The following is a 14204-nucleotide window of genomic DNA, read 5'->3' as shown; positions in this document are numbered from 1 at the left end:
GGCAGAAGGATACGGTGATCTTTGTCTACCCGTCCACTCAGACCACTCAAGCTCCAGACCTTAGCAACTTTCAGTCACTAACAACGTGGACTGGACTTAACTGATGATTAAGAAGTAAAAGCTCTGTGTAACTGGCCATTACCAATCCCCTAGCCATCCAATCCTCCATACAGCTTTTCTTTATTCTGTTAGCATCTTGATTAAGTGAGAACACCCTAGAGATCCACTGAACACTCAATGAGTTGTCCATTGAGACAACTCTTCAAACAGGTTAGTCTCTATGCTAAAGTTAAAGCCAGGCCTATTAACAATGCACTTAAGACTGTTTAATATTAGTCTGCAAGTATGGCATAACCAAGAGAAAGATTAAACCATTCAAATGAGCTAGAAATGGAAAGCAGTTGAAGGTGCAACGCACACAGACACAACTGTCTCCCTTATAATCACAGAAAATTTAATTTACTGTTTCATTATTGTCAAGTAGTATATCTAAAATGGAATATATGCTGGCAATTAAGACTCAAGACAGAATGCAATTAAATATGCTAAAAAGAAAGGAGTATTAGTGTATTGTTTATATAAACTAAATAGCATTGCTTTTCATTTTATAACCATATTTTATAGCCATATTTAAAGTCATTTTATAACTTTAAATATTGAAAATTCTTCACCGAGAAACAGTGCACTCATATATACACAATATGCACAATATACTCATAACACTCCCTCTCAGGCTTCTATTCAATTACTGCATCCATTCTAAGGGAAGGAGTCCCATGGGACACAGTTAATTGAGTTTTTAGAACCGCCTCAAAAATATGTTTTTCGTTTGGTGTTTTTTGGAAGTGACAAACCAAAATATTACAAGAATGACTTAAAACCTAATTACTGTCTAATCTATGTACAGTTATTAGCACTCACCCTTACAGAGTATGTTCAGGAGGCAAGAAAAGTAGAAATAAAAATCCCAGTTAGGGAAAGTTACTCAAGCAAGTCCTTACGCTCAGAGGGCATATCAAAAAGGCCTAGCACCATTCTGATCACATCTGTAGATCTCTAGAGCAGATAACACTTTTCAAATGCCAGAGAACAAGAATGTACCCACAAAACTCATTGGCGGGACAATTCAGCCATTTCTAGTAACCAATTGCTATATGCCAAGCAACAGAAGAGACCAGGTCATACTTCCTGTCCTGAAGCCTCTGTGTAAGTCTGAGGACAGAGACAGAACTTCCGTTAGCATGATCTGAGGGGGAAACAGACAGCTGTGGTCAGATGAAATTAAGAAACAGATTTGGCCACGCCTACATCATGGTTGCTACAGCGGCAGAACAACAGCGCTACAACATTGTGTAGGTGCTTCCCACAGTGACAGGAGAGGTTTCTCATACCCAAGCAACATAGGTAGTTGATCCAATTTTTAAGTGCAGACTAGGCCTTAGGATACCACTGTAGCTTCCCAGTAGTAAAATGAGTGCTGTTGCTTTATGCATTGATGGTGCTGCACAGTTGATCATTTCCGGACAGATAACAAGTCTCTTCCTCAGACTGGTGTATACTGAAGGTTGGGGAGAAAATACAGACATTTCAGGCAGAGAGATTTCCATCCATAAGGCCAAGTCTACATTAGAAAAGGTTTGCTGGTACAGTTACACTGGAAAACCCTCTTACCCTGACAAAAAAGAGCTTTTGCATTTTCCTGATATAGCTTGTATCAGTCGTTCCCACACTTTTTTCCACCAAGGTCCCCTTTGGCACCTATATATCCTGAATCCCTTTCATTTCCTAAAGCAACAACTTGAAACATAGGTATATTAGCTAGGCTTATTATGACACTTATGCACATGCGCAAACACAGTTGAGTTCAGTGGTCTCAGGATTCCCTGGGCTCAGTTCCTATCTCCACCATAGAGTCCTGAAACCCTATGTCACTTGATCTGTATTTCTGTTTCCCCTAAATGGGCTATTATTTTCCTATCTTGTAGAAATGTTGAGTCTTGACATCTATGGCAGAAAAAGTACTTCTAAGCCCTCAAAGAAGGGTGTAATATCCTGAATGCACAAGGGCGGTACTACTAGAATACTCCCACAAGCATGACCACTCATGCCTATTGCATTATTTGAGAATAAAATGGCATCCTCCATATAGCAAAAGTGCCAGAATGCCATTCTGGTATGTTCTGGGCCTGGCGCAAAGTACAGACCCCTATATAACAATGGATCACCAGAGATCCGGGGATCCCACTTTGGGAACCAAAGGCTTACAGGAGTTTAGTGAGTGAAATAAGTTACACCGACAGAAGCATTTTCATGCTAGTATAACTGTGTCCATGCTAAGGCTTTTGCCAGTACAGAAGTGACTCAAAACCCTCACACTCCTAACTGACATTGCTATACCAACAAAGGTTTTGAGCAGAGACCTGGCCTAAGAATATGGAATATTTTCCTTATTCCTAACGAAGGTGATGGAAGCCCCAACACTGGAGTCATTTTAATATAGACTGCACAAAACAGTACAATATACAGTAGTAATGCAGGGAACAATTTTACCAGCAACAGGGGAGATGGAAAAAGGGATTATATCTAGACCATCTCTAGATGTCTCTCTTTGGTAGAGAGTAAACAAAATCGTCTTTAATATTTTAAGCCTTACCACTCTTAATTTAATAATATACCATCACATCACAAATAAAGGTAGAGTCCTTTGATCTATATAAACACACAATGAAAAATCTTGGCAATCACGATAAGTTGTTACCCAATTGGTACACCTGCACTGCAGCATGGAGCTATAGTTCCCAGCTAAGATAGACTAAGGCCTAGTCTACATTACAGACCTATAGTGGTATAACTACATTGCCAAGGGATCTGAAAAATCCACACCCGAGTGACTTAGTTATACCAACCTAACCCACCATCAACATGGCTACCGCCTTTCAGGAAGTTGGATTAACTATGCCAACAGGAGAGCACTCTCCCACCGTCTTAGAGCATCTTCATTGGAGTGCTACAGCAGAGCAGCTGCATCAGTTGCAGCTTATTAACTGGCCTAACACACTAGCTCTGATCAAGCGAATGCTCTAAAAACAGCAGTCTGAACATGGTAACATGAGCGGCCACCAGAGTACAATCTTGTCCGAGACCTTATGTACCAAGGTGGCTCGCCAAACTGCCACCACCCATTCTGCTGGGACCACATTGCTATTTTTAGCACACTGCCATGATCAGTACTAGCACAAGTACGTCAGCCTGAGCTGGGAATTACACCTTCCAGTTGCAGTGCAGATGTACCCTGGAGTTTTTTGATCAAAATGAAATTTTAGGGAAAGAAGAATCATAGACTGCAGGGTTAGCTAGTCATGTACCAGAAATGTACATTCAGGAGCAACACTTGGATAAGTAATTTCCTGTTCTCTAGGGTTGCTTATTCTTTGGCCTCCTGTGGCAACCTCCCTGGTATTCCAACTTATGCCCTCTCCATACCAACATCTGTATCAGTGCCATCAAGAATAGCAATTCATGACACAAGGTTGCCCTTACTTGCTTTGTGTTGGGTGTGTGGACAGTGAGCATCATGGGCTGCAATGTTTAGTCATCAAGCCTTCAGAGAGGGATAGAAGATTTTTTTCCCCTAACAGTTCAACATTCATGAAAACTGCTACACTAACAGCCGAAGTCTTCTCTCCATCAACATAGTATAGCTTTTGTAGAGGTAGAGGGATCACAAGCAACACAGGCTTCCTAACATTAGCCTTCCAGCATGCCTCAATTCTGACCTGGAGCAACAGCTTGTGCATTCACTCATTAGCCTCTCTTCTGAGGCTACCAATAAATGGTGCCAATGCAAAAATGTGTTTTACGATGTGGATACCTAAGCCACTGGGAATGGGACCGAGACCAATTCATTTCAGACATTCCATAGTCACCATCCTACTTCATATCTGAATCATTGACCTGAACGCGAGTCTCTCTAGCCAATTACTAATAACTGAAGCACAAGTGGAAAAGTTGACTGAAATAGTTTTAAATTGATGCATTCCACTTGGTGATTTAGATGTATGCTTGTTCACAATGTATGATTTTACAGTATGTCTTTTAAATAGCTGGGGGAAATGGAGAGTAATAAAACCATAGTCAAGAATGAAAGGCAAAGATAAGGTACCTTCCATACATAAGTTTCAAAGTACTTTAAAAAGTGCTCAAGAAGCCACACAAGAACCCTATTAAGTATTATACCCATTTTAACAGGTGGAAACAAGGCAGAGATTACATGACTTGTCCCAGATGACACAGAGTGACAGACTCAGGAATAGAACCCAGGAGTCCCGATTCCCAATTCATGAAAACTTACCATTAGATAAAAACTGTTTGCCTCTCATATTTTAAAGAATTAAGAAAATGCCTCTAACTTGTTATTTTAGTAAGAAAAAGAAAAACACTGCAGAACTACATCTCCTTCCCCAGGTCAGACTGAGGGTATGTCTACACTTAAAACACTACAGCAATACAGCTGCAGCAGTGCTTCAGTGCAGCAGACACTACCTACATTGACGGAAGGGGTTCACCCATCCCTGCCGGTACCTAGCACTATCTACCAGTGGGGTTAGGTCAGCATAGCTACATATTGGGGTTTGGATTTTTCATACCCCGAGAGACCTAGTATGCTGATGCAAGTTCCTAGTGTAGACCAGCTCTAAGGCAATGCAGTGTCCGGAACACAGGCCCCTAGAAGAGATGCATGGGCATCAGCGATAAAGCTCCAGGATGAAGACTGTATTCAACAACTTAATTCCTTTGGCACAATGGACCTTGTACAATAAGGTTAAAGCTTATCTATCCAGAAGACAGAGCTTTCTTGGGAGCTAGCTTGAGACCGTGAACTCACACAGGACCTAAGGACCTCCACAAACTTCACCACCATCCGCTCTATGTGCAAGAAGTACTTCTTTGACCTTAAAAAGAAAAGGAGTACTTGTGGCACCTTAGAGACTAACAAACGTATTTAAGCATAAGCTTTCAAATAAATGTGTTAGTCTCTAAGGTGCCACAAGTACTCCTTTTCTTTTTGCAGATACAGACTAACACAGCTGCTACTCTGAAACCTGTCTTTGACCTTGCCTTCTGTAACATACAGTACAATTTTATTAAAAACTACAAAACGCTCCACTGCACACACCTCCTCTAGGGAGAGGATGAAAGAACAAACATGAGACAGATGTTTGTCACATTGCTTAATGCACTACTGGAAGGCACTCAGATACTATGGTGATGAGCATGATATAAAGAACTTGTGCAGAACGAAATTCCTCCCCAGGATCACCACAAGATAGAACCTCTCCCCCTGGGGGCAACAAAGATGGCAACAGGGATCTCATCTCCCTCCTCCAGAAAGGCAGAGGTGGCATCGAGGGTCCCCCAGTACTTACCCAAGAAGATAAAGTATGGCTGTGCTAACACAGTTATTTCCTGGGACGATGTTCACAGGGCTCCCAGAGTAGTGAGCCTTTTAGTTAACGCCCCTTTGAGATGCATGGGGCAGTTCAAAGCCCTCAAAGCAATTGTTTGGCTGTCTGCAAACTCAAGCAGCCATCACTGAAATCGTGATGCTCAGTCCACATTTTCAAGGCTCTCTTTGCACCATGCAGGCCAGAAACAAAGTTAAAACTGAAATTCCAATACAATCACATGACCCCAAGAGCTGGAGCCCTAAATGTGAGCCAGTAGTGCCTGTTGTCTTAATCCTGTACTGCTTCTTCCCCTAATATACAGAGAAATTTGCCACTACAATTTCATTTTAAACATGAAACAAAAAAAACAGTAAAAAAGACTCTGCATTTTAGAACTGTTTGAAAATATCAAGTAAACCCCGATTGGTACAATCCTTGTTAATATAAATTTACCACTATAGCCTGACCTCTGTCCTTCTCTAGTGTTATAATATTTACAGCGGTAACCTAGGGACCCGGAAGCACCCGGGGGAAGGCGGCAGGGCTTGGGGGCAGCCCGCGCCCTCGGGGCGGGCCCGGCCGGGGGGCCCAGGATGGCGGGCCCGGCCGGGAGGCGCTGTCGGGGGTGGGGGGGTCAGTCACCTTTGAAGAAGCGCAGCGCCAGGCCGTACAGCTCCTCCAGGCCGAACCCCCAGCGCTGCTCCGGGCTCAGCGCCGCTGCCTCTTCCGCGTCCCCGCCGGCCGCCTGCGGGAGCCCGGGGCCCGGCCGGCTCCACCCCGCCGCGCTCGCGGCCTGGGGATCCGGCTGCCCCGGCCGCTCCTCGGAGTCGGGGCTCAGGGTCAGCCCGTCTATGGAGACCTCGAGCCGCTCCGAGCTCAGCGCCGCCACCACCGCCGCCGCCATCCTCCCTCAGCCTCCGGCTCGACTCGGCTGGGGCGGGGCGGCCACGTCCCGACTTCCGGTCCCCTCCGACCCGGAACTTCCGGCACCAGCGCAGAGCTCCCCGGCCCGCCCCACCCCCCGCTCCGTGGGGCGGTGCCTGCTGGAGGTGTCGAGAAGCCTGGGGGGGGGCAGTTTCCTCTCCGCTCTCAACAGCTGCCTGAGGGCTCTTGTCCCCCCCGCCTTCTGACCGTTCCGCCTTTGCACGGTGCCTCTGCGCGCGCTCTCCCCCTCTCCGATTGAACTGATGGCGGGACCGATTATTTTATTTGCGAGTACAGATGACAGGCGTGTACGCTGTGCTTTGCGTTTCTTGTGGATGGTTGTTAATAGGCTAGTTCGGCTGTAAAATTGAGTGTAATAAAACAATGCAGTTTTCAGGTTTTTTGATCTGCCACATTTTGTGCTTGAGTCACAGGGTTTGTGTATTGGGTTTCGTAACTATTGTATTAGGCAGCAGCTGCATGGCTTAATCTTTCGAAAAATTAAGCTAAGGGTCTGGTTTAAGAAACTTTGAATTCCTTCTTCTAAAACACATCCTCACTGTGAAAGGAATTGAATTTGTGACTGGACCTGTCAGGCTTGCCATGTTTTGCCTCAAATGGAAGGAAATACTTATTCGCATTCTAAGATAAGTTTGTTTCCTTGCTCATTTTGGTCTTGTCTACATTGGGGAAAAAGTTGTGTTCTTAATTCACTGTTAGTTAAAGATAAAATCCTAGGGAAGACAAAGCAGTTTGTAGGTTTCAGAGTAACAGTCGTGTTAGTCTGTATTTGCAAAAAGAAAAGGAGTACTTGTGGCACCTTAGAGACTAACCAATTTATTTGAGCATAAGCTTTCGTGAGCTTATGCATCGTATGCATCCGATGAAGTGAGCTGTAGCTCACGAAAGCTTAAGGTGCCACAAGTACTCCTTTTCTTAAAGCAGTTTGTAGTTTCCCATGTTAGGAGGTCAAGGTAAAGACAAAGAAAGTCTAGTTTTTACCTGGACCTGACACCTCATTAAAAGAACAAACTGCCTTGTCTTCAGTAGGATTTTATCTTGGGTTAGCTGACATGAGGGGGAAAAAATCCTTTTTTCCTAGGGAAGATGCACCATTGTGTTTCCTTTCTGCAATTTTTAGTAGTTTGTGGACCTCCAACTATCTACTGAGTGTTTACTGGTCACATTGGGTTAACTCTCCTTTGTTTCAAACTGCTAAATTACATTAAAGAAAGTAAAAGTACATCGGGGAATTATTAATGTTACACTTCCATGTGAGCAATTGCTGTAGGTGACTCAGAGGTGCTATGCAATTGCAACTGTGTGACCAGGTGATCTGCCCAACTATAAAGAGAAGGAGAAGTGTCCATGCAATATGGTATTAAGCTGCAGGTACACATTATGAAAGAGTTTAGGAATCTACTGGCAGTAGAAAATTGGTGAGAAGATTCTCCAAAGGTGAATTTTTCAAGTTGTGGATATGCACATTTTTTGCTAAAAACCAAAATTCTAATAGTTACGTTACACTCATCCAGTCAGGAAATAGAAACCTGTCCGGAGATCTATGTATCCAGTCAGCCATAGCTAATACAACTCAAATTTCATATATCAAACACTTACAATTAATAAATGTTTGCCATAAATATTTGACTAAATAATTCCAAATAGTTTATACATTTGAGGAAATGATTAGCAATTGGTGGCTAATTCACAAATAGCATAAAAAGGCTACATTCACCAAATACATTATACACTCAGCTCTAGTAATCACTGATCCTGGAGGGGAAAAGAAATGCAGAAGAGATTAGAGTCCCTGAGAGATTTGGGGGCAACAGCAGGGGCATCCATAGAAAAGCACAGTCCTGGAAACTCAAGATGTAACACAAAAGAAATCAATTTAATTTAATTATATAAACAGAGTTATAGATAATAAAGGCTCACTAGGTGCTTTATATCAAGGGACTAGCCCATCCTTCATCCCAAGATCCTCCATCCCAAGATCCCATCAGATACCTTCATATAAGCCTGCCTCACTCAATCAAATGACTCTCCTGACAGTGGGATTGGGGGAAAGCAGAAGAAAGCGCTATATTTAAAGGTAAAAGGCCCCTCCTCCCTAGGCAGTCAGAGTGAACACCCTGGTTTCTCCATCAGTCTGTACCTTCCTACCAGGAAGGTGGTCATGTTCCACACATCCAACAATTTCTAACAGAGGAGGAGTCTAGACTTCCTCTTACCCCATAAGAAGTGACATGAAGTACTCATGTGATTTAATATGTCAGTTCTGCTAGGTTGCCAACCTTCCAGGATTGGCCTGGAGTCTCCCAGAATCGGCATCAATCTCCCAGTGACTATTGAAAGCAATCCAGGAGATTTTAATAGGATATTTTAAGAAAATAACATTATGTCATATGGGGGGGGGGGAATCTCCCGGAATAGCTTCAGTCAGAGTTGGCAACCCTAAGTATTTTTATTATGTCAAGTGCACATCTCTGAACAGCCAGCCCCTGCTGCAGGCTCAGAACAGTAAGATGTTGAGGCAGTCAGTCATTCACAGGGGAAATCTGATGATCAGCTGCTATGGCACAGTCATTTGTTCCAGCCTTAGTAAGTCGGACAGACATGAACACAATGTTCCTAGCAGCACTGGACTTATGCCAGGCCCGAGCTCTAGTAACGCAAGAAGGAAGCCCTAGACTAGTACCTTTTATTAGAGAGATTACACTGAATGAGAGTGTCCCTGGCCAATCAGAGTGCCCTCTTTCCCCTCCCTCACTTCCTTATGATAGAAGCTCAAACTAAATGAAAGGGTGGAGTTCTATTAAGTCTGGCAGTTAAATTTCGTACTTGAGTGGTGGCAGAATTTACCTTCTTCCAGAGCATTAAGGTTCTGTCCCTTCCTATAGGATATTTCTGTTTTTCTTTGTTTCTTTCTTTTTTGTTTTGTTTGTTCCTGAGGGTTATGCTATCTGGCACAATCTAGACTAGGAAGAGGAGCCTAAGGTCTTAGACCTTTTAGCTATCTGAATTTTATGTGCCCCTTCCCTGCAGTAAATAGGTCCCAACTATACTGTAAAATCAACAATGTTGACTATTACAATATGGCAGGCTCCCAAGACTATTAAAGATGCAAAACAAAGACAAATTGAGTTTGTGCCTAAGCTACTTTATTGTGTATAAACAACAGTTGTTTTAAGTACTTTTTTCTGCTTTTTTAAAGAAGAAATTTAGATTTTTTCCCACTTTGAAAGACTATCTGCTACTGGAAAACTGCTAGGATTATGACATCACAGCACCAAAGAAGTGAAACTTGATTGAGAGGAATTTAAATCTCTGTTTTTCATGAACACCCATTTAATTCAATAGCCCTACAAATCTTGGGGAGAAAAATAAGTCTGTTAAAGATGCAGCATCTCTTACTTTTCAATTAAGGCTGAGAGAATTCCTAATCCACATCTCTGAAACCTCCAACAAGTTCTAATGCAAAACTCGGAAAGACCAGATTCAATAATCCTGATTTTTCTAAGGTATAAAATAAGCTGCAGCAGGGGGAGAAACAAAGTGGGGGGGAACTTCTATGTAGAAGCATAAAAAGTGCACAACCCTAATTTCTTTTCATTTGCATGGTTTAGTCTTGCACTGTACATGAAATCAAAGAATATTTTTAATAGTGTATCTGCACCACACTGCATCTTTGGAGTCTGCAAGGCTGTACTACAGATCAGAAACATAATTAAAACATAGTTCAGTCCCTTCTGGGTTCTAGGGAGAAAATTCAAACAAAAAATTCCCACTAGTGCAGCTATTTTGATGGTAGCACTGTTCACAGTCCTATTGTTGCCCAGCTCATGTAGTCACTTAGACCAATGCAAAATGAGTGTAAAGCACTACCAGATAAGCATTTTACACCCACTTTCTAGGGTTACCATATTTCAGGTTCCCCAAAAGAGGACAGTATGCGAGGAGGGAAGCTGAAGGGGAGAGGGGGGAGCTGGAGGGGATACCTGCAGCAGGGGTACTCACTGGATGTGGGAGGCAGTGTTGTTCCCTGTCATGGTGGCAGGGCAGCTGGCGCAAGCCCAGGATGCAGTGGCAGCCACCAGTCGGCACCTACCTGCGGGATCCCCTCCCCAGGGCTGGGAGCTGGGGCCTGGGTGGGTGGGATCCAACAGCTATAGCTTCAGGAGAATGGACCAATCAGCTGCCAATTCAGGGGGAGGGACTAATCGGGAAGCAGACCAAGAGGAGCTCTTTCTGAGCTGCAGCGACTGCTCTGCAAAAATCCAAGACATTTTCTGTTACTTGAAAAATCTGCCCGTTCGGAGCCTCAAAAAAGAGGCAATGTCTGGGAAAACCCAGACATATGGTAACCCTATCACTTTGCCCTTGTGAAAATGGTCTCACAAGGTGCAGAAGAATCACCATTGTTATGTAGATGACTTTCAGGCTCTGGCAACAGTTTTCAATACCACGTCCATTAACACAGACAGATGGGGTAAATTAACACAGTGCAGCACGTGGCTGCTGGAGCTGGAGAACTGTCTACACTAAGGCCTTTCTTAAAAGAACCCTAGTGTAGACAAAGTTACAACAGTAGAAAAATGCCTATTTTTTCATGTGTATATATACCTGCCTACTGTATTTTCCACTCCATGCATCTGATGAAGTGGGTTTTAGCCCACGAAAGCTTATGCCCCAATAAATTTGTTAGTCTCTAAGGTGCCACAAGTACTCCTCGTTGTTTATACCAGTATAGTTTAGTCTGCTTTGGCCACGTGAAATAAGCTCTACACTGGCTTTTGCTGGCATAACTAAGTCAGTAAACAACCACACCTCTTATTGACATAGTCATTTTGGTAAAACTTTCCTATGGCCTGATCTATGCTAAAAACTTGGTCAGTTTAACTACGTAAGTCAGGGGTGTGAAAAATCCACACCCCGAGCAGTATTGTTAAACCAATTAAAGTCTCCATGGAGACAGTGCTAGTTTGACTGACGTTCTTACGTTTACCCTAGCTACTACCTGTCAAGGAGGTGGATTACTTTATGCTGACAGAAGAACCCTTCTTGCCAGCGTACGTAGTAGTGTTTGCAATGAATTACTACAGCGGCACAGCTGCGGCAGGGAAGCTGTGCCACTGTAGCGTTTAGAGTAGTCAAGCCCTAGGTTGCCGCTACTGGTGGGAAGTTTGCTAAACAGTACAAGATCAAACAATGTTTTAACCACATTGGGACACTCCCGTAAGGTAACCAGCTCCTCTGATAGAGTTGACTTTACAGAGTAGAGGGTACTACCATGAATATTGTTAGCAAATACATGGTTTGGCTATCTGTCCCAGAAACAACTCTGTGAATCAATAGCCAGGGAAATACCCTTGAAGTGTTTAGCACCTATAGTTGCTGATTTAAGACACATTTGTGCTGGCTCAGGGTTAGCTTGAGAAGGGGTGTGACACCTCCACTTGTTTTCATTGACTAAACCTGAATTTCATGTTTGTGCCCTGAAAGACCTGAATAAAGGGCTCTGGTCATAACTTGAGGAGGAGTGGGGACCATCAAGGAAGATTGTATGGCAGGGTTTTTACAGCATCCATCAACAAGATTTGAAAAGGGCTGTCAAGAGAACATCTAAGGTGGCTTTGCTGGGACAACACTATTGTAATCTCCTCCATGGTAAATGTGTTACCAGATGTGCCTGTTACTTTCGGGTATGTTCATTTATTAAGGTTACTCTTCGGGGGGGGTTCTGTAATTCTGTTAATGTACTGCTCATGTCACTTGTGTGTTCATATGGAGCTCTACCCTTCCTTCTGCAAGTCCCCTCCCAGTGGAGCTATCCTGCAGGACCTAGGTTCCCCAGGACCGGGTTCTTCCAGCCCTAGAACCAGATGAACATGCGCACACAGACACACACACACACACACAAACAGAGCAAGTCTGAGCAGACCGGGTCAATCAGCACTCTCAAGCTGACCCCCTTATATGTCCCTGTACTCAATGGGCTGTGTCAAGCAGCACTTTCAAGCTGTCACCCTTATGTGCCCCTGGTCTCAATAGGGCAGGCCGAGCAGCACTTTCAGCTGCCACCCTTATGTGCCACAGGTTTAACACGTCCCTAGCCCCACTTTCATGTCACAATTGTACTGATAGTAATCCACTTGATGAGCAAATCTCACAATATTTTCGGCACTGCAGGGATCTTTAGCTTAGGTAAAAGAAGCGTTGCTGCAGAGTAAATGAGGAGGAGCTAAAAGCACAAAAGAGTAAAGTTCAGAGAGAGAGAAGCAACCAGCTTAACCATAAAAGTTATTTATTGAATAATAGTGATAACTACACAAGGAGAGCCTGAACCAACATAACAGTTACATTATTAAAGGTTAATACCGAGGTAGAAAAGAAAACAGAGAGAGAGAAGAGAGAGAGAGATCTCACCCACTCCATGGAGATTGAACTGATCAGGGTTCCCAGGTGATGGCGGTAGCTCAGGGTCCTGAGTGCTGGAGATAGGCAGAGCCCCCAGCATGATCAGTCAGGAGATGGAGTCCCATTGGAACTGCTGCAGAGTTTGGGTCCATGCATCAGAACACTTACTTGGGCGTAGGTAGGGGTTTTTGTAGAGAAAATACAATGATTCAAGGGAGAACACTAGATTTGTTTATGGATAAACTGATGACTCCAGAGTTTTCTTTAGGTTAGACAGTAGGAGCTGATCACTCTTGGTTATGGGTGGTGTTTTCTTCCAGGGAGCTCACAATGCAACTAGGCTGCTTCAGTATTTTGGATATCAATCAAGGATTCATTACTAGAATTGGTCTAATAACTGCTGAGCTGGGTGTGTGCAGGAGTAGGTTCATTAACATCTGGAGCAGAGATTCCCCATGATGCAGTGCTTCCCTCCTTTTCTGGTCCCAGAGTTCAGTGAAGTTCTCTGTTGTCCATTCTGTATGCTAATGGAGATGTCTTCATCTTGTCACTCTTGTCAGGAAGAGTCTAGGTGTGTCTCCCATCCACCATTCATTGCTCTCTGCAAGTCTTTTCTCTGATTGGTTTTGATTTAAGCAGAGGCTGGTGTAAGGGTGTCTTTCATGAGTCAGACAGGCTAGATACTGTGCCCTGGTTCCCCAAGAACACAGAGCTGACTGGTATCAAGTGCAGACAGCTCCTCTTTCATTAGGTCCTTGGCTTGCATAGTCTCCTGGGAGATGCTCACTTCTCTGGTGCTGGCCAGTGCTGAAAAGTTTCAGAGACTTTGGGGTCCATTCCTAGATTGCATGGCAACAGGATATTAGTTTCTGGGATCTCCACACAACACCTGGTGCCAAACACAGCAGCTTTCAAACATATATTCCCTACTCTTTTCTTTGCACCTGCTTCTTCTTTTCTCCTGTACTCTGTCTTTTTTGTAGCCTTTTCTTTTTAATTAAATTCAGATTATAAACTCTGCAGGATAGAGATTTTTTCTTCATAGTCGACTGCAAAGCACCATGTAAGTATAAGTAATATGGCTAAGTGATAATTTAGTGGCTTTCCCACCCTCCTCTCTTGGAAGCTTTTGGGCAATAGTGCTTGATACTATACACACCTATCTTTCAGGCAAGTAAAAGTGAGCAAACATTTTTTAGCTACTGCAGTGAACCTCTCTCTTCTCCTTTGACTGGGGCCCTAGCAGCTCTTACATCTCCAATAAAAAGACTGCAAGGGCATGTGGACTCCTCGTTATTTTCAATGGAGATAGATAGTACAACCAATCCTGGCTCCCATCCATTCGACACTAGCTCTGTTTCTTCTCTGTCTTAGAGTAAACTGAGGCCTGTTCTACACTGTAACGTTTAG

The 14204-nt window shown here is 43.6% G+C and overlaps 1 protein-coding gene and 1 long non-coding RNA gene across 2 annotated transcripts in view; both read right to left on the bottom strand.

Annotated features, from left to right (window-relative positions):
• The window catches only part of ACBD3 (acyl-CoA binding domain containing 3), a 30437-nt gene extending 24063 nt beyond the window's left edge, over nt 1–6374 (bottom strand). Inside the window, exon 1 of the mRNA XM_074949171.1 lies at nt 6090–6374. Coding sequence (XP_074805272.1) covers nt 6090–6351 — 262 coding nt within the window. The 5' untranslated portion in view covers nt 6352–6374. The remainder of the gene's footprint in view (nt 1–6089) is intronic.
• Nucleotides 6375–12759: 6385 nt separating this feature from the next.
• Nucleotides 12760–14204, bottom strand: part of LOC141984159 (uncharacterized) — a 33691-nt gene continuing 32246 nt past the window's right edge. The window contains exon 4 of the long non-coding RNA XR_012638670.1: nt 12760–13633. This is a non-coding gene — a long non-coding RNA (uncharacterized LOC141984159). The remainder of the gene's footprint in view (nt 13634–14204) is intronic.

The sequence above is a fragment of the Natator depressus genome, chromosome 3 (assembly GCF_965152275.1).
Source record: "Natator depressus isolate rNatDep1 chromosome 3, rNatDep2.hap1, whole genome shotgun sequence".
Classification (NCBI taxonomy): domain Eukaryota; kingdom Metazoa; phylum Chordata; order Testudines; family Cheloniidae; genus Natator; species Natator depressus.
Note: the sequence above shows the minus strand (reverse complement) of the source record. Positions and strands in the feature narration are given on the sequence as shown.